Consider the following 19,474-nt stretch of genomic DNA (forward strand, 5'->3'; position numbering starts at 1 on the left):
TAGAAAACTAGCTGATCCCGCGAACTTCGTTATCGTTTAAACCTTCCCTGGCCCTCTACAAACATTTTAAAACCAAAATGAGCCAAATCGGTTCAGCCATTTTCGAGTTTTAGTGAGACTAACGAACAACAATTCATTTTTATATATAATATTGCACTTATTATCCACTTACTCAAATAATACTGTAAGTAGAGATAATCGGACGAATTTATATGTACATGTTTACTGGAGTGTGAATGTGAATTTCAGAAATGTAAATTATGTTCAATGTCAACAGTAAAAGATTATAGCTAGGTAAATCACCTCCACTCTAAAATTCTTGGCTACGTACTATGGTGGATGGCCGTGGCATAATATCGCGTAAGTAGTCCGAATTATAGTGCATTATTTTGACTTCACTATTATATTACCTTACAATAGCAGCTTCATTTTAAATCATTTATGGATAGACTTTTATAGTTGAACACAGCTGGTTAAGTAAGTACCTACACTATTATTGTTAAACACAGCTGGTAAAGTAATAAAATTATTTCGTTTTACATGCAAGCCGTTTGGCAAAAACATTTCAATTCTGAGCCAATTGTGACATAAATGTCAGTTTTCTGTATAAAATAGTTTATCTAGCAACTAGTTCCCGCCAACAGTTGCACCTGTGTTCCGTGGGAACAATTTCGCGAACCGGGATAAAAAGCCTGTCTCCTTCCGTGATAAATGGGCTATCTAACACTGATATTTTTTTAAATCGGTCCAGTAGCTCCTAAGATTAGCGCGTCCAAACCAGCTTTTTATCCAGGTGCGTGAATTAGTTCAGTTCCCACGGAACGCGGGTGAAACTACCTGAGGAAGCTAGTTCAAGCTAGTCAAAACATGTAAGAGAACTGTTTACAAGAGAAGTACCTGTTTTAATCTTGAAACATCTAATAACCTTTAAAACAAGAAGTTAATTTATTACAATAGCTTACTCGTTTATTACTGAAACAAATATTCTAATACCTAAGCAACAATAAATTGTTCAAAATGGGATTTACAGTGTTGATGTAAACAGATGTTAAATTGCTCTATTTTAATCTAAGTTTCAAATTGTGTAGCTTTATTTTAAATTTTATTTAACTCGGTATTTTGGTGAGAAAATAAATAAGGGATTTGTACAAAAATCTAGAAGGATTCTGTGAGATTTGTATGAAAATTGGATTCGTTTAAAAAAGATTGTATTATTAGAAGGTATTTGTTTATTTGTAAGTCAGGTTTAATCTCCGTAAGATGCTCCTTTTAGATACGATCCATTACGTATTATGCGCAATATTGACTTTGTAGAATTAATATTGAAGATTTGCAACTATTTCTTTACAAATAAAAAAGGAAATATTTATCTAAAACTATGTATCAGAAAAACTCATCCACATCGCTGTCAGCGGGAATCATGACCAAAAGGCTGGCTGCATTGCCACGCTGGATGGCAATGCATATTCGTTGACCGAAGTATAAGCCCGTATAATTAAAGTATCTACCTATGTAAAAAAACATTGAAAATTGCGCAATATTAGCTCTTGTAATATTGCACAATGTTATTGTAAGTCTAGTTGGCCGCCTAAGTAATAATTATTTCATTTTAATTATATTAACCAAACATTATGGAGGTAAAGGGCAAATACGGGTTTTCCCTTGAGTCGTGTAGGGTATGATTTCTATAAATATGAACTAATGACAGTTATCAACAAAGTTAAGACTTAGATTCCGAGGGAATTTGTAGGCTTTCAAATCATTAATACCTACTGTTTCACCTGCTTCTCAAGGGAGCTATTTCCTGCAACTGGATAAAATGTAGCCAATGGTATTTTTAATTCTGGTATTTATATACTATAGTTAGTAAGTTTTAGTTAGTAGCTATAGTTAGTAAGATCAGTTTTTATTAAAATCAATTCGGTAATTTGCGCGAAAGATCAACATACAACATATGTACATACATAAAAACTTTCACGAAAAATAATATTACCTAAGTATTTGTGATCTATGGTCAATGTAAAGTGAGTTAAATTAAATAAATAAAAGAAAAAGACAAAGCCAGCTCTTAAAGGAAAGATCAAAACAAATGACACGGTTTTGAGAATATACTTGTGCAGTCAAAAGCTCGGTACTCAAAACAGCTTTACAACCTTTGAACAGATCTCAATGCAATTCAGCATTTTCAGAAGATTATGTAAAATACGAGTATATTATTGTAAAAGCAATTATGTCTGTCATCTGTATGTCACGTCAAAACTGTAACGGTTTTTTGAAACACAGATAGACTAGCTAGAACCTGAAATAGGACATTGATCACTTATTTTATCCAGGTGCGGGAGGAGTAGTTCTCCCCGGGTGGGATTGCGGGAACAGCTTGTAGGACATTTTTGTTTATCATGATTTTCCGAATCAAGGTTATTATGACATCATTAATATAATGTATTGGCCTCGATCAATGAGCTCTCGAGAATATCTAACACAGAAATCATATTAATTCAAATCGGATTATCCATTCCAGCGAAATAGTTCGCAAACTAAATACCTACATAGAATAAACCAACTAGATTAATTTATTAATTAACTCCGGTTCCACAAATGTATTTAGTTTTTGCGAAAATGCTCGTAAAATCTTTGGTAAAAGCTGGATTAAAACTGAATTTTGTCTTTTTAATATAATTTTTCACAGAAACGTGAAAGCTTATACAGCGAGAGTAATGAATACTGAGAACTGAGAGTGTAGTGGCCTCGAAAGTTAATATTTGAATATTTTATTTACATTTATACTTTGTAAATATTTCTCTGAAAAAAAAAATGGTAGCAGTTGTCAAATACAATATCTATTTAGATTTTATAATGTTAAAAAATATGTAGTTTTTTATCTCAATTTTTCATTTAGATTTTATAATGTTTAAAAAATAAATAGTATTCTAGTATTACTGCTCAATTGAATAGCTACTCATTATCTAAGTATGTACATCAATACCTAGCTAAAGTGCAGGTCCCGGCTGTCATTGAACATCCTTGGCAGTCGTTACGGGTAGTCAGGTGCCAGTCAGTTTGACGCCAGTCTATCCAAGGGCTATTAGGTTACCCGGGTAACTGGGTTGAGGAGGTCAGATAGGCAGTCGCTCCTTGTAAAACACAGATACTCAGCTGAATCCGGTTAGACTGGAAGCCGACCCCAACATAGTTGGGAAAAGGCTCGGCAGATGATATTAATTACAAATGTATGATTATTAGTACGAAATTTGTATATGTATGAAATAACTATATTCCTACTAAGTATAAGTTTTAATTTTTCATTAACTTTATTTTCATTAAATTCGCGTTTCAGAAACAACCATATTCATTAAATTAATATGTATATTTGCTTTTAGTGCCTGTTTGTTCGAACTAGATGTTAGTTCATTTGTCTAATGTGTTGTGTGCTTGTGAACTTTCAATTCTATCAATGAGTAGTTTTTCTAGTACACAAAACTATAAAGTAAATACATATGTACGTAGTAGAATATTCTCTATTTGCTTCAGTATATAAAAACTATGGAAAATTATGCATGCTGATTTTTTTATGCCACGCTGTCAATGGCTTTCCCAAACCAAATTTTAATGTGTGTGTAGCAGCCACCAGTGTTCTATCGGTAATGCAATGCCAGCTTCTGAGCGTTGACTCCAACGTTGGGAGGTGGTGTTCGATATTGGTTTAATACAGTATAGTATCTGCCACAACAATTTGGATCCAACATAGCCGGTTACATAATCATCTACATCTTTCTAACATGACTTTGTGTGTGTGTGTTTTGTGTGTGAATTTTCAAAACCCTGAATTTTAATGCCTATAAAATTCGGCATAGTAACTGAATGGCATTGTCAATTAATTGACTTTTTTTTTTCAAAAATATCTAGCTTCTTTTTCCCAAGGTACTATGCAGAATTTGCCACATTACTATTATTTCCAGCCCAATCTTTAACTTAATCCTTTTACACTAACAAACTTGTAAATAAACATCACTATATTGTTAATAATTAAGACCATTGTTTCAGATGACGAGTTTGGTGAGAAGTCAGTATCGGTGTTACTGGACGGCGAGGAGTCAGAAATGATATTCATAGACCATCCCAGCACTGAGATGTCGGTAAGTCATATTGCATACATACATATGTAGTTGTGGATTTGCACAATTTTGATATCAAACGGATATTGATATTAAGCTGATCAAAAATAGACCATAACCTTATCCAGTTTAGGTTGAGATTTGCTTCTTAACATAACCCATGTACGCTTACGCGAGGTGCCGGTGGTATACTCTGTAGTATTGAAGAGCCAGTTCCTTCAATTAATTTGAACCATAAATCGTTCACCTTGGGTCTGCCTCTCAGGACAAGCCCCCCAGGTGGTAACCAAGAACTCCTTCTTTCAATGTAATCTAAACCCAAACTCCTTCCCCTAAGGTCGAGAACTGCCTCTCAACATACGAGCCACACGCCTGCGTGGTGGTATACTCCGTAGTAGCCAAGAGCTCGTTCATCCGCTCAGCAGAACTGCTGGCGTACCTCGCCAGGGAGCAGTTCACGGTGGAAAGGACTGTGGTGCTGGTGGGGAATAAGGCTGACCTGGCTCGAGCTAGGCAGGTGTCTACTAATGGTGAGTATGAAAAGATAGATATTTTGTTCTGGAGAATAGTTGTGTGTGAAATATAGTAGACATCTTAGAAGTATAAGAAAGAATAACATGCACCGATTCCAAAAGAGATGGAGATAAAGGTAGTAGAAATAGTTCTGATGAATAGTTAATTATCTTAATGGTGGGTTGGTCTAGCAATCAGTACCTACCTTATAACCCAGGATCTTTCTTGTGTCTAGTTAGTGGAAGCTTTTGTCCTAGGTTTATCTGAATAGTTTTTCAATTTATAGCGCTTTTAAGCCATCAACAGCAGTTTGGCTCGGTCCTCGTATTCATTAAGATACAATGTAGATATATTTAACTAAGTATTTCTTCATGTGCAGAGGGGAAAGGACTGGCCACATCAAGAGACTGCAAGTTCATAGAGACATCATCAGGGATCCAGCACAATGTGGATGAGCTGCTGGTGGGCATCCTCAAGCAGATCAGACTGAAGGAGAGCAGAGACAAGAAACATGCCAAGAAAGTTGGGAAGCAGGTATGTGCCGCGGTAACAAAATATTGGAACAAGGATTGGTAGAAGTGGTGTGTAGAAGTGTCGAAAAGAATAGAGATTGGTAGATATTTAGTCGTTTGTCGGTGGGCCTTCCCCTAATCTTTATATTTGAGGAGTAAACTATACCTAGCCTAAGATAGAGAAAAAAATCTTTAGACGGAAAAAATCTGCTGGAAACGGCTTTTTTAATTTGAAAGAGGAACAGAGATATGGAGTTTAAATGAAAATTATGGGAAAAGATATGATCGCACTATTGTTTAGACTCTCTTGATATCCGTGTTTACCGTCAACAGCTAATGGTACTGTTAATCTATTGATTATTATCTGTCTCCAATTAAATTATTCAGATCAAAGCTGACAGTGAAGACAATTATTATTATTTCCACTACGTTAACGTTATAGTCACTGTCAATGAAGTGTCGGAATTTACTTATTGACAACTAGATAATGCTATTAGTGATCTAATTGAAACGCAAATTATCGATTCAATAGGGCTCATGCCTTATAATTTAATGGCCTAAATCGTGCTCAAATAAAAGAAATTCAGAACGCAAATCGTACCATTAATAACACACTTTAGCAATTCCAGTTCAAGTGGATATAAGTACTATATTATGTACGACGCTTTTGTCCTCAATAAAACAGAGCAGTGTAAGGAAAAAGTTAATGATAAAATGCCTAGCTTCAGGGTGAAAAGATACTCAATGTTTCATAAAAGATAAAGGAAAAACATGTTCAAATGTAACATGCCTGTGTATTTACGTAATTATTGCTGAAGTGGAGATAAAAGGACTCGAAACAGGACCCAAATGTTAGATCAAAAGGCGAATTCTTTTAAAGGAAAAGATAATGTATTTTGGAAAATGTTTAGACTGGGTAATTATTTTGTTTTAGGAAGCAAAGCAGCCTAAACTAGCGAGTTCCCGTACACATATATCGCTAAGCATCGCAAGAGAGCTACTGCAGAAGATCTGTATTAACGACATTTCCAAATCAAAGTCGTGTGAGAATTTACACGTCCTCTAAGCTTCTGGTCTCCTGGTACTTTTAATGATATCTGTAGAGTTTTCTTACTGTTAATGTATAGGATTTTCCTTGTTTCGTTAATGTTTAGATTTTCTTTTAATCGGTGTTTGACTTGTTATAAGATTAAGACATTTTTGTCAAGTATACGATAAGTGCTATTAGTATTGACTGTCTGCTTTCTAGATTTTTTATAATGCCTTTCTTAGAAGTTTCTTTGACGAAAATTGTGTACCTAAATAATCTTTATTTCTTTACAACGCGAATTTGTTTGGCATCGTCTCTATTCAATTTTAATAATCCAGAATCTTTGTTCATTATAATTACATTTAACTTTCGCAAATTCTTTATTGTTCCAAGAAAATAGCTGTTTTTTTCCTCAATCGTTTACGTCAAAAGTATATCACGGGGAATAATTTATGAATAAAAATATAACAGTAAAAATATTCTTCCCTTTTCATAAAGTACCGAACGCTGTTGAAAAGAGCGTTGATTTTCGCCAAAAAAATATTATATTCTCGTTAAGAGTATCCGCACACTATAGACTAAAGAGTCGGCCGACGGTTAACCTTTTTTTGTAAAGGAAATCTTGGTTCCAATCAAAGTTTTCAGTCGGTCTGACACCGGCTAAATACCTGATCTTTGTAATGTGTGTACTACCATTTATCTTCATACTGATTTATGAGCCCAAACAAACCATCGGCCGACTAAAAGTTTACAGTGTGTGGAGCTTTAAGTGAGAAAATCTTTGGTTCAGAGATCGATATGTGGGTTGGTAATAACAATTGCCTGTAATATCGAGTTCGGCCATTCATATTCTTACAAGATATTCGAGAAACTCGTACAAATCAGCATTCGGATTTATTGTATTCCATCCATTAATGCTTGTAACAAGATTTCGTCATTATTTCGGAACTTGATATATTCTTGCTCGCCTTTCTCTGTCCGAGATTATAATGCTATTATTTTCTTTATTCTATTTGTTTCTTTTTTCATTTTTCAGTCCGCATTTAATGATAAAGTTGATTAAAATTGATTCTTTTTTCGTTAGATTTCGAATGTAATAAAAATCTAATTGGTTACACCCAATTAGGTTCTTTATTTTTCGAAAAATATGCGTTAATGAACTTTTAGAATTGTAAATTCTTGGAAACGCTCTTATAGATTTTAGAGTAAGTGTATGATGTTTTGTTCTAACTAAAAAAAAAACTGTCGAAGACAATTTTCGGCTGACATAAGCCATATAAATGTATATGTATAAACTATGAAATAAATTGTTACCTTTCTTACGGTTAATAGTTTTAAACGTAGATTAAGTATAGTTCTATTTGAATGTTTAGTAATATCAATGGAATTTCATATCTTTAGCATATATTTTGGTCCTTTTTCCTTTCGTTTGGTCCTTTGGGTTATATGAAAATCCCATACTTACCCTGAAATCAACAAATCCCGAGGGGGTCACTTGACTGTATCTAAGTGGCTTCTAGGATTCTAACATTAGCTATTTACGAAATAGCGGTGAATATGATGAATTTGATATCTTCAGGGAATTTCTACCAAATCTATCATTAGATAGTTTCAAAGAAAAGACAATATTTACTAGAAAATTCCATACAGAAATTGGGACAATACCACGAGTAAACTGACCACCCACCGCTAATTCGCAGACAGACGACTCTTCATAAAACATGTATCTAAGGACCTTTATTAAATAAATGTTGTTCATAAATGTATCAGAAATGGTTGCTATCGTTAATATAATGAGAATTTTCCATTAGAGTACTTGTTATGTTTAGTGTTTACCTTCTACTCGTGTTTCAAGTAATTACGTGGAACGTTCCAGAATTCTACTCAATGGAAATGCTTTGGGTTCGAGATATGATGGTTTATTTAGATATCTGATATCGTAAGACATCGTTGAAAGCTTGTTTGATTAAAAAGATTATTGTTTCTTTATGTTAAAAATTGCTGGGAATAAACTGGCTGAGTTGCCTTGATGGTTAGAAATCAGTTTTTTTTTAAGGTAATCGGATGTCTAATCAAACTTTTTTATTCGAACCGATACCGGCCAAATACCTGATCGTCGTTATGCATGTTCGTAGTGCCATTCATTTTCATACCAATTTATGAGCCCAAACAAACTATCGGCCGACTAAAAGTTTGTAGGGTGCTTTTGGAGGTAATCGTGAATACATTGAAACTTTTGAATCGGTCTGATACCAGTCAGTTTCCTGATCGTTGTTTGATAATTGATTTACTTAATTGTTGTTAATTTCTTTAATAGAAGTTTATAATGTTCTGTTCGTAAAAATCAATAAGTCTGAAATAACAATGATAAATTGAAGGGAAAATATTACTTGAAACATGAGTTTTGTATTTTAAGGCTTTTACGGAAACGGCTATTTTTCTTTGAATATTTCTATTTTTGTGGTATTTATGAAATAGTATTTAAATTATTTTGTTAGTATGTAATCCGTGTTTCGGTTAGGTCGTTCCTACAAACGCTCGCGATCCTCATATTTATTTGCAAAGTCATAAAAATTAAACCTGTTTTGAGATTGCAAATGGTAGGATAAAATATTTTTTTTATGTCTAGAGCGCAATCAATTGTTGCTACAGTCACATTTTTCTGATTGTGTGAAATACACAGTCTAAAAAGACACACAAATGAGATACCTACTTTTTCTTGAAAATGTAATAAAATAAAGTTCGTTATAATTATGTTAGAATATCTTTAATCTATGATAAATGAGGTAATAGGACCTTAATTTTTTCATATGTGTTTTCTACAACAACTTTTCGAATTTCCACATATGTATTAATTATTATCGCGAGATCAACTTTAATTGTGTTACTTTTTAGACTGTGACAAAAAAAAAACAGTATTATAATAATTTTTCGTAATATATAATGATTAATAAATAAATATATAAATTCGTACGCTTGTCTATATAAGTGTAAGTTAATGTAAAGCTACGTGTTACTATTAGTGAACTAATTATATTTTTCTATGTGAAACTTTCTACGACTTTTGAAATGGTGTTAGTTGTTTCTTATAAAACATATTTTTATTTTTTTTATGTGTGCCAGTGAAAAATGCCTTAATATTCAATTTTGTATTTAATTTGAGTTGACTAAAGCGTAAGTAGATTATCTTTTTTTTTAACGACGTCAAAAATCGTCAAATGACCCCTCCCGCTGTGGGTTAGCAGCGGCGAGGGAGTGTCTTACTGACTAAAAACCGTCGTGTTCCGTCGTAGGCCTTTCATGTGCCAGGGCCGCGGTATCTCTTTCGAACAATGCGAAGCAGCGTAGATTATCTTAAACATTTATAGATAGCCCAAAAGATTTTCTAAGTTCCTAAAGCATGTTATACACGATAATGTTAATTATCACACTGCACGGGTTAATATTTTCTTTCAATTATAACTCTTCTAGAACGGAGCAAAGAAGTTTTTAGATCAACCCTACATTATTGGCCAAAATAAAATACGATGTATTATTATACTTACCTAATAAAATTATCTGTGGATACCTTTAAGAAAAAATAACTTTATTACAATGTAATAAAAATAAATAGTCACAGTAAAATAAAAGGTTAACTAGAAGTATAAAATTTTATTGCTTCAGAATATATTGAATGATCAATATAATATGTTTATGTAGGGTGTATGCGCCAATTACCTCCCGTCGGTTCAATAACGACAAATTGCCCAGCGGTAGTCTTGTTTGTCAGTACTTTATGCTTCATTAAGCTCTTTCAATAAAAATGTTGTTAATATTTTTATCTTTCTTTATCACTAACTACAGCAGACGATCTTGGAAAGTCTGAAAACTTAGAAAAATTAATTGTACCTACTAAGATGGTCCTTAATGTTCAAAATTAAGAAAGACTTTTCAACTTTATGAAAACATTTTTATTAAATTTCTGAATAATAATATAATTTAATATTAATTAGTTTTTAATTTGTGAGACTATCTCAAAGTTCTAAAGTAGATTTTTTATGTAAAAAGTCAGGGCATTTTTCATTGACACATTTAAAAATTATCTTCTAATACTTTTGTAAAACAAAAAGTGTCTTTTCGGTAATTATATGTAAATCAATGTTTTAGATAATAATTTATTTACCTATTAATAAGTACTTAGAACTTATTTCAAAGATAATCAGGCACTACTTAGCATGTGCATTCAAAGATATATTTATCTGCCTTGGAACATGGAGGAACATGGTAAGTAATGTCTGGATATTTGAGTGCAACTGTCTTTTTGTTTCTAAATATTCTCCGGAGGGAGTTTCTAAGTATTTAGATAGGAAACAAATGATTTTTGGGGTTTGTGCGAATAAAAAAACATTATTTTCGTAAATTTTAACGCGCGGTAAATAAATATAATTGAACGATGACCTTAGAGAAGTATGTACTACCTAAAAATGGGGTCAAAAAACATAATTAGTCCTGAAACAAACGAAAATAGACCGTCAAAACGACTTTTAACATCCTTTTACCATCAAAAAACCCTTTTCATTTCCCCAAAAAAAAACAACATCTTAATTCACAAACACGATTTCCAATCCGACCTCAACGTCTAAGTATTTTCTACACCCTCTAATTAAAAAAATCCCCGGCTAAATACAAAATTGTGTTTCCTTCCCTCTAATTATGTTTGCTGAAGGTTTTAAGATGACTTAATTTTCTCCCGTGTTTAATATTTCAATGTTTCTTGTACGGTGAAATTCGAGCTATGAGTCAGAATATGACGTGGAGAGTTTTTGGTGTTTTCGCCCTACTTTGTTAGCCTACTTATGTATGTTTAAATTGGTATGTTTTGCTAATTACATATTTTTGTATACAATTGGAATATAATTTTTGTTATGTCGCTTTGAATGTGGAAATTGTAATGATGAACGGATTGCGTTTGGACGGAAAGGAAATATAATTTGAAAATTATCGACCATTTTATGAGCTTTTAGTACCTACTTATTTTTTAGAATTAAAGTACAAACAACAAACGATATCAATCTACCTAAAACTGTCAAATTTCCACAATAGATTTTCAACTTTCAACAATAAATTTTCAGTTTTTGATTGGCAAAATTTGACAGATTTCGGTAGCTGGTATCTCTAAAAAAAGTACGTTAATGTAAAACAATGATTTTCTTATAAATATTTTGGTGAAAAATTCGCACAAACCCCAACATTCCCTGGAAGGGAGATCGAGCTTTAAAAGTACCTATAGTAGTTGGAGCGTGCTTCACGCAGGTCTCTCCTTGTGATAATGTGAATGTGCATTTCTATTGTTATTACATCTTTGACCCCTCTCTTTGGAAAAAGAAACATTGAGAAAATTAGCTACCATCATCGTCAAAAGTAGCTGAACCTTTTTAATAGTTATTTAGCAATGTAAAGAGTGATAATTGCTTAACAACAGAAACGTCATATTTAACATCTTAAACTTAAAATAAATAGTAGGGGAGGCCTAGAAGGGATTTCGGGATTTACTCAAGCGCGGCAGATTAGTATATAGGGAGGTACCTATTACCCCATTTAACACCTTCACCAAATATAAGCCCTGTATATGCAGCCGCGCGTCTAGAATAAAGGATCAGATTAGTAAAAAAAAATATATCATCTGACATTCTCCAGCGCGTCAGATTAAGATAGGGTAAGTTAGTTATATGCTATAAAGTGTATATTCCACTAATCTGACAATTTGTGATTGACGATAAGAAGTAGGAAGGTTACAAACTTGTAAAAAAAAAACGTCATCTTGACTTTCTCGAGCGCGGCTATTTTTTTTTTTTTTTTGAAGGGAGTAATTCAACGTTCACGAAAAATATAAAATCTGACGATTTCCGCAAGCCGAAGTAAGGAAAATTAATCGATAAAGTTTAAAGCGTGCAGCTACGTGATGCCGGTATTCTCCTCCCAAGTTTCTATTCCTCTCTCTCTTTTTTCAATTCAATTCATTTGCAATAAGTGTTAGTACATTTTGGGTCTTAAATAATCTACACTAATATTATAAAGCTGAAGAGCTTTTTGTTTGAACTCGCTAATCTCAGGAAGTTACTGGTCATGGTATGCAGATATATTGTTTTAACGAAGACGATTCATTTTATTGGATACTTTCGTTATATACGTGTGCCTTCCAGTTGCATTGTTTGTCTATCGTGATACCGAGAAATGCCGTTTCGTATACTTCGCCTTTTTTATACAGGTCGTGGTGGCCTGGTCATCCGGTTAACATTGGCTCTACTCTGCATAACGTGGTTCACAAATTACGCGCGTAGTGTCGCTTCATCAATGAAAGCAACCGCTATCTCTTTCTATCTGTTCTGCAAGAGTGGCAACGCGCAACTCTACTGGATGGTTTTAAACTAATAAATTAAGTCAAATTTATACGTATTTTTTTTTTGTATGAAAATAGCTGGGAAAAAGGCTAGGCAGATTATTTAGATGTTAGATTTATCTATGTGTATTAAATTGAATAAAATTAGTTTTTGTAAGATTTACGCGTAAATTATTTCCGTCAAGCCATGTTACTTTAGATTCTATTGTATTGTTTATGACACATGTATATTTATCAATGTCATTATAATTAAATGTAATTATTATAGAAATGTATGTAATGTATGAGCAGATTGGTACACTCCGCTAATAGCAATGTCATATATATCATTGTATGTGCCTTCTTATCGAGAACAACCTTTATTATAACAGCTTTGTTGAAATGTTTGTCCGTTCTGAGATATAGATCAAAAAGTGTGTAAAAGTTGATAGTACTTAGAAGACATACTCGTAGTAGCACTTAGATATTCCTTTAAAAACTTGAGATATCAATGGATTATTTAGTTTTAACTTTTACACACTTTTTGATCTATATCTCAGGACGGGCAAACGTCAACAAAGCTGTCATATTAAAGGTTGTTCTAGATAAAAAGGCCTATACAATGATATGTATGACATTGCTATTGGTGGAGTGTACGAGGTTCCGTATATTTGTGTCCATTGTCCTTTATGTTTTTCATACTTATTTGCTTATAAATAAAAGTTTTGTACTTCAAAGAATAGGTACATACTGGTTTATTTACTTGCAATTTTTTCAGTTCTTCAATTTGTTAAAAGGTTTGCAAAAAAACTTTCCATTGTCAGATTAAGCGAATTCCTCCAGATAATCGTCAGATTATAAGATGATTACGTTAAGGGTACATAAATGAACCATATATATCTTAATCTGACGCGCTCGAGTATTTCAAAATGGCGATTTTTTTTTGCAATTTCAAGTAATGGCCACGAGTTTAGGTCACGTCTAAATCGTCAGATTATTGCATAAGAGCCTTCGTTTTGGTTCACTTAACACCCCTTTTGATAATCTGACGCGCTCGATAAAATTATTTTTTTTCCCATTTTTAACCCTTACCTACTGCCACCCCCACCATGGAAACAGTCAGATTTATATACGTATGTTTTCAAAATGACGTAGGACGTGCATGCTATTAATATCTGACGCGCTCGAGTATGTCCATGCAACTGTTTTTTTTTACATTTTTGAAAGTTTATAGCCGCTCCACCCACCGATGAAAGTGTGTGTATGTCAGGACATTTTTTTCTTCTTATCATCTAAGCTTCGCAATCTAATAGGTCTCATTGACGCTCGAGTCACTCCCGATTTAGCACCCTCGCCTCCCCTACTAAAAGTAGATGAATACGTTATCAACGATACAGAGTTTAGGTGTGGTTTAGGTTTTTGAATATTTGGATTTGTTCAACTATTTTTGAAGCTGACACACGAAACTATTTATTTCAGGGAATAGGTATTATAAACCTATTATTGTATATCCTTTGCTGGACATACGGCTCCCCTAAAGCTGGGTATTCAATTGTGAACCGTAACTTGGGTTATACAGTTATATTTACTAGGTTCTAGTACCCTTTCATTTTGGTCAAAAACAGACAACATAGTCGCTGTCAGCGCTCTTTGTAAGCTTGTGAACCACACTATGTAAAACATGCTACGGCTACATAATACGGGTACATACTAGAACATGCAACGGTTATGCTTCGCAAGTGAGTACCCGGCCTTACATGTGCAATGTGGATACTGAAAGGCTGCCTGCTCACGTCAGATATTTTGTAGGATGCATAATCGGGCCAATTTTATGTAGGACTATATGACCGGCTTTTAGCAGGACGTGTGCGTTGCACTATTGCTAAGTGTTTTCCATTTTTCTCCTACAAAAAATCGGACTCCGATAACTATCGGACGTGGTGAGAAATGAACTACTCTTTGTACAACTATCGTTTAGAAAGGAGGGGTCTGTAACTATTCTAAATGCACAAAATTCACTCACATAAATGTATATGAATGTGTTAAATTAGTTTATGCTAAGTAACTTTTCTATATTTCCTAGCGTGGGTGGCTGATGATTTTAGTGTTACGAAAATTGAAGATTTTTTATGTATAGAAAGTGTCAACTTGATGTTTTTTGCTTCCCTAATGGGTACCTGCCACCTGTCACCGGGTTTTTAGCCACAGTGTAGAAAATACAGCAGGATAACTTTACTTTCTGTTTTCCCTGCTTTTTCAACAAAATTTTAAAATAAATTATGACCTAATAATAGAATTCAAACATCAGAAAGTCTGTGATCAAGTCGCTTTTTCTAATACATACTCATATTTGAATCTAAAACTACGACTTTTGCAAGCAACTAACAGAAATTAGAAAGAGTTATTTGTATGAAATTGTTTCACGATAAATCGGTCACTACTACAGGCGTGAGTTTCTACAGATGCCAGCTTATCAAGCCACTCAAAGTTCAATATATTTTCAACTTTATTTGCAAAACATATGGTTCAATATTGATTGGGGTCTACAGATTGGAGTAGCTTGATATGCCCCACTAACATCATCAGCTACTCACGAGTTTTGTATAAATATTCTGAAAGTCTGAACATTTCTTCTGTGAACTAAATAATACGAGATGTTGTGTTTTACATTAATTCCGTGTAGCAGTAGATCACGTTGTATACGTTCGTTCGATGTTTTCAGTGATTTTAAACTATTTATGTGATTATCATAGTTGCGAAATAAAATATGATAAATTGGATCTTTTGTTTTATTTTTGACAGAGACCTTTTTAATTTCAATGTAAAAAAATTGTGCAATGACGCTATATAGACGACAAGACCCACTGCTGAGCACAGGCCTCCTCCCACACGGAGAAGGATTGAGCATTAATCACCACGCTTGCTCGATGCGGGTTGGTGATTTCAGACTATATACTTAGTCCAAGTTTCCTCAAGATGTTCTCCTTCACCTTTTATCAGCCATTGGTGTCCAAGATATACTTAGAAAGTACATAAAAACTTAGAAAAGTTGCATTGGTACTTGCCTGACCAGAAATCGAACCCACACACTCACACATGAGAGGTTGGTGCTTTACCCTATAGGCCACCACGACCTATATAAAAAATTACACAGCATCAAATAAATGATTGAAGACAAAAGACTGATTAACTTACAATTACAGTGTGTCCTTTTTTTAGTAATCTAACAAATATTTCGGAAAAATACGTAGATCCAATTTTACACGAGTTGTAAGTGGTTATGTATAACCACGAACCCCTATGCCATATTTATTCGGCAGTATTAGACAAGATGATTGATGTGCAAATTATACTTTAGGTCCACACTACAACTCAAATAACATACCCACACAAATTAAATTGAAATCAAACCATTCCAGAGGGCAGCTAGTAATTAAAACTTAATTAGAGCAAAGGGTCCGAACGGTATAATTACACCTGTTTTACATACGTCAGTATGTAACGTGATATGTTGCAAATACCTTGTAATTATTTTAGTTACTTTTCATGAAAAACATCCAAACATCGTTTGGCCAATACATTTATCATCATCAGCAGCCTTTAAATTCAGGTAACCTATTGCAGAGGACATTTATAGAGAAAGAAGGAGTATAAATCCTGCTATGTAACCCATTTGGTGGTTTGGTTAGTTTTCCTGAACTTTTTCATTTCGCTCTATCTTCGTCATCGCTAAAGGACACCTGGAATTCCATCATGTCTTTACCTACATCCCTTAACCTCTGACGTGTTGTCTAGATCTTCAACCTCGTGTGAAAAGTAATACCTAAGCCTCTTTGACACGAAATCTGGTGGTCTCCTCTTATTTCCTGCGACATCGACTGAAGTGCCTCGTGAGAACTCAGGGAATACTAAGTATGACAAATAGGTAAGTAACTAAAATATAACAAACCAATTGTTCTACAAACAAAAACAAAGCCCATCTGATTTCCATTCACATACCCTTCAAAGAGTAGACAAATGTAAATTAAATGTGTAACACCTGGAGGTCTGACCGACCCCTGAGTCCGGAGCGTCAATTAAATAGTAATTACAACGACCCTTTGTGTGCGTCTCAGGTTACATACGTTTGTTTATATTAGTACCTATGTACGTTCTGCCGGGGCTGCGGGATTATTCGAAAGAGTCACCGCGCCCCTGGTACATAAAGGGCTTAAGAAGGAACGTGGTGGGTTTTATTCAGTAAGAGTCTGACACTCACCCACAGCAGAAGGGGTTATTTGATGGGATACCGTAAAAAAAGAGTAAGTAAGAAACATGGTGGGTTTTATTCTTAAGAAGGAACATGGTGGGTTTTATTCAGTAAGAGTCTGACACTCACCCACAGCGGAAGGGGTTATTTGATGGTTTACCGTAAAAAAAGAGTAAGTAAGAAAAACGAAAAAGGTGTGGTAAGTTTGTCATTAAAGTCGAGGTGTAATAGACAGATCAAAGGTACCCCTTATTTGAATAAATAAACGAATGTAAACGTTTTTGCACTATTGCGGTAAATAGCACTTTACGTGCGTAAAGACTATGTGGAAAGTGACGGTTTTCAATAAAGTATTGAAAATAACATTTTACATCACTTTAGTTCGCTTTAATTTTACATCGCTTTATTTTATTTCGCCACCAAATTCTAGAGCAATTTTTTCCCTAAAAAACCTTACAAATTGATGTTAGTTACTTAGCATTTCTGACAGCTAAATTACCCTTAACTGAAGTTATAAAACCTATATTCAGGGGTAAGTACCCCATCGAGGGTAAGTTACGGCTAATTGTCGTGGTCACGTAAGAGGGAAGCGTAAAAAGAAATACAGCGCACATTTTTGTCACTTTTTATTGTTTTTTCGCCTCCTTATCGGCGAACATTTTATTTATAGCGCTGTTACTACTGAATTGATGGTTACTGGATAATTTAGAATAATTTAGGAGGTTGCGCTAATGTAGGTTTCTAACCGAATTTTTATAGTCTACTAAAATGTGCTCTACCAGTTCTGAAAAGAATTTCTGTGACTTAAGATGCACTTTTCTTAAAAACAATGACGTACTTCAGTTCTAGAGGTATATATTTAAAAAAATCGACGACATATTTTTGGTTTAGTACGGCTTGTAAAGCGGTTATTCTAATTTTAAGTGGTTTAATTCGGTAAACTCATTTCCACAGCTGAGACCGAGTACTTAAAAAATCATTTTTAACAAGTAAAAACATGACATCCCGAAACCTTCTTCATAAAAAAATATAAAATGGTATTCCCTCATAAAAAATCAGACTGGCAGCTCGTAAACGCGTAACATAAGTAGCGGTAATGCGATACTACAACATGTTACAGCTCTCGTGTATCAGATGTTCGGCTAATTGGATCACGTTCGAGCGCTTGACGCAAGACATGTTGCGCGATTGTTTGACATGTCAATGTCAGGCAGATGATAGGTATGGTTTTTGAATAGAATTTAGTTTATTTTGAGTGGGATAGGTAGGTATATTCTTTCACATATAAGGAGATCTTATATGTGAAAGAATAAGGAGTGCACCTGTGTCTGCGCAAATGCTTGTGCACTATAATATGTTCTACACAGCTGACTGATTTCCTTATATGAGAACAGACACCGGGGCCGAAACGGGCCTTGACGTCATTATAAGGAGGACAGGACATATTATAGTGCATAAGCATTTGCGCAGACACAGTGCACTCACTATTCCTTCACTCTCATAGCCCGATGGGGTGGCTATCCGACACGAACGGAGAGAGATCAGGCGTAGGACCGACATAAGCTACATACACTCAGCGGCACGGAATTTGGCCCAAACAAACACAAGTAGATATCAGCCCAGATAGCCGTTGTAAATTCTAATTTCATATGACATATTGTCAGTAATTTCATAATTGTTACTTAAAATACAGAAAAATGTGTGTCTGTTTAACTTTTATAACACTAGAAACAGATTACGTTGTTGGAACACAAAGCAGAAAGTTAAGTTTAAATTCAGATAGAAATTGCCGAAGTACTAAGCACGTTCCAAAAAAAAATAATGATTATGATCGTTTTTTGTTTCTCTTTTATTCACAATTTGATCTGAACATTACTCTTACTGCAGCTCAAGTTGCTCAAGTAGTGTTGCTAAGACGTCAAGGGCGTACACAGTGGAAGATGGTTGAAACTTTAAGTGCACCGCGTACATGTAAAAAATATGCATAGAAAATGTATGAGTAGACTGGCCTTTACACAAGAAGACCAGAAACTGACGGTGTAAGGTGTTCGTCGGCGCACGACGACCGATTTATCGTACGTGCAATAATGAAAAATCGGTTTCTCACTGCGTTAGAGATACGCCAGCCTTTGCAAACAGCAAGAGAAGTCAACGTCCGTAAGCACACAATAAGAAGAAGGATGGAGGAACGGGATCCGCGTAGTCAAAGACCAACTCGAGGCCCGGAACTTCTCCTGCACCATCGCATAGCCAGACTTAGGTTTGCAAGAGAACATGCAAATTGGACGCATGACCAATGGAGTAAAATTTTATGGACCGATGAATGCAGAGTCGTCTTAAGAGCTCCAGACGGCCGTGAATGTGAATGGAGAAACCGCGGAGAATGGTTTCTTCCCACCACTACCAAGCAAACAGTCGGTTTTCATGGTGGGTCCATCTTGGTTTGGCGAGGCGTAAGTTCAGAAGCCCGTACTGAATTATTGGTTGTCGAAAGTCGTCTGACAACAGTGCGGTATATTGAAAAGATCCTTCAAAATCATGTTTTACCCTGTCAGGGATTCATAGGAAGTGAAGAATTTCGTTTAGTGCAGGACAATGCTCGACCTCACACAGCTCTTTGCGTAATCGATTACTTATTCGAGGTCGGTATTCAAAAATTGGACTGGCCTGCAAGAAACCCAGCCATGAATCCTGTAG

The 19,474-nt window shown here is 34.6% G+C and overlaps 1 protein-coding gene across 1 annotated transcript in view; it reads left to right on the top strand.

Moving 5' to 3' along the window:
- Positions 1-7,251, top strand: part of LOC110377635 (uncharacterized) — a 103,049-nt gene extending 95,798 nt beyond the window's left edge. Inside the window, exons 6-9 of the mRNA XM_049845955.2 lie at positions 4,045-4,136; positions 4,453-4,645; positions 5,008-5,162; positions 6,075-7,251. Coding sequence (XP_049701912.1) covers positions 4,045-4,136; positions 4,453-4,645; positions 5,008-5,162; positions 6,075-6,206 — 572 coding nt within the window. The 3' untranslated portion in view covers positions 6,207-7,251. The remainder of the gene's footprint in view (positions 1-4,044; positions 4,137-4,452; positions 4,646-5,007; positions 5,163-6,074) is intronic.
- The last annotated feature ends 12,223 nt before the right edge of the window (positions 7,252-19,474 follow it).

This window comes from Helicoverpa armigera, chromosome 25, assembly GCF_030705265.1.
Source record: "Helicoverpa armigera isolate CAAS_96S chromosome 25, ASM3070526v1, whole genome shotgun sequence".
Taxonomy (NCBI): domain Eukaryota; kingdom Metazoa; phylum Arthropoda; class Insecta; order Lepidoptera; family Noctuidae; genus Helicoverpa; species Helicoverpa armigera.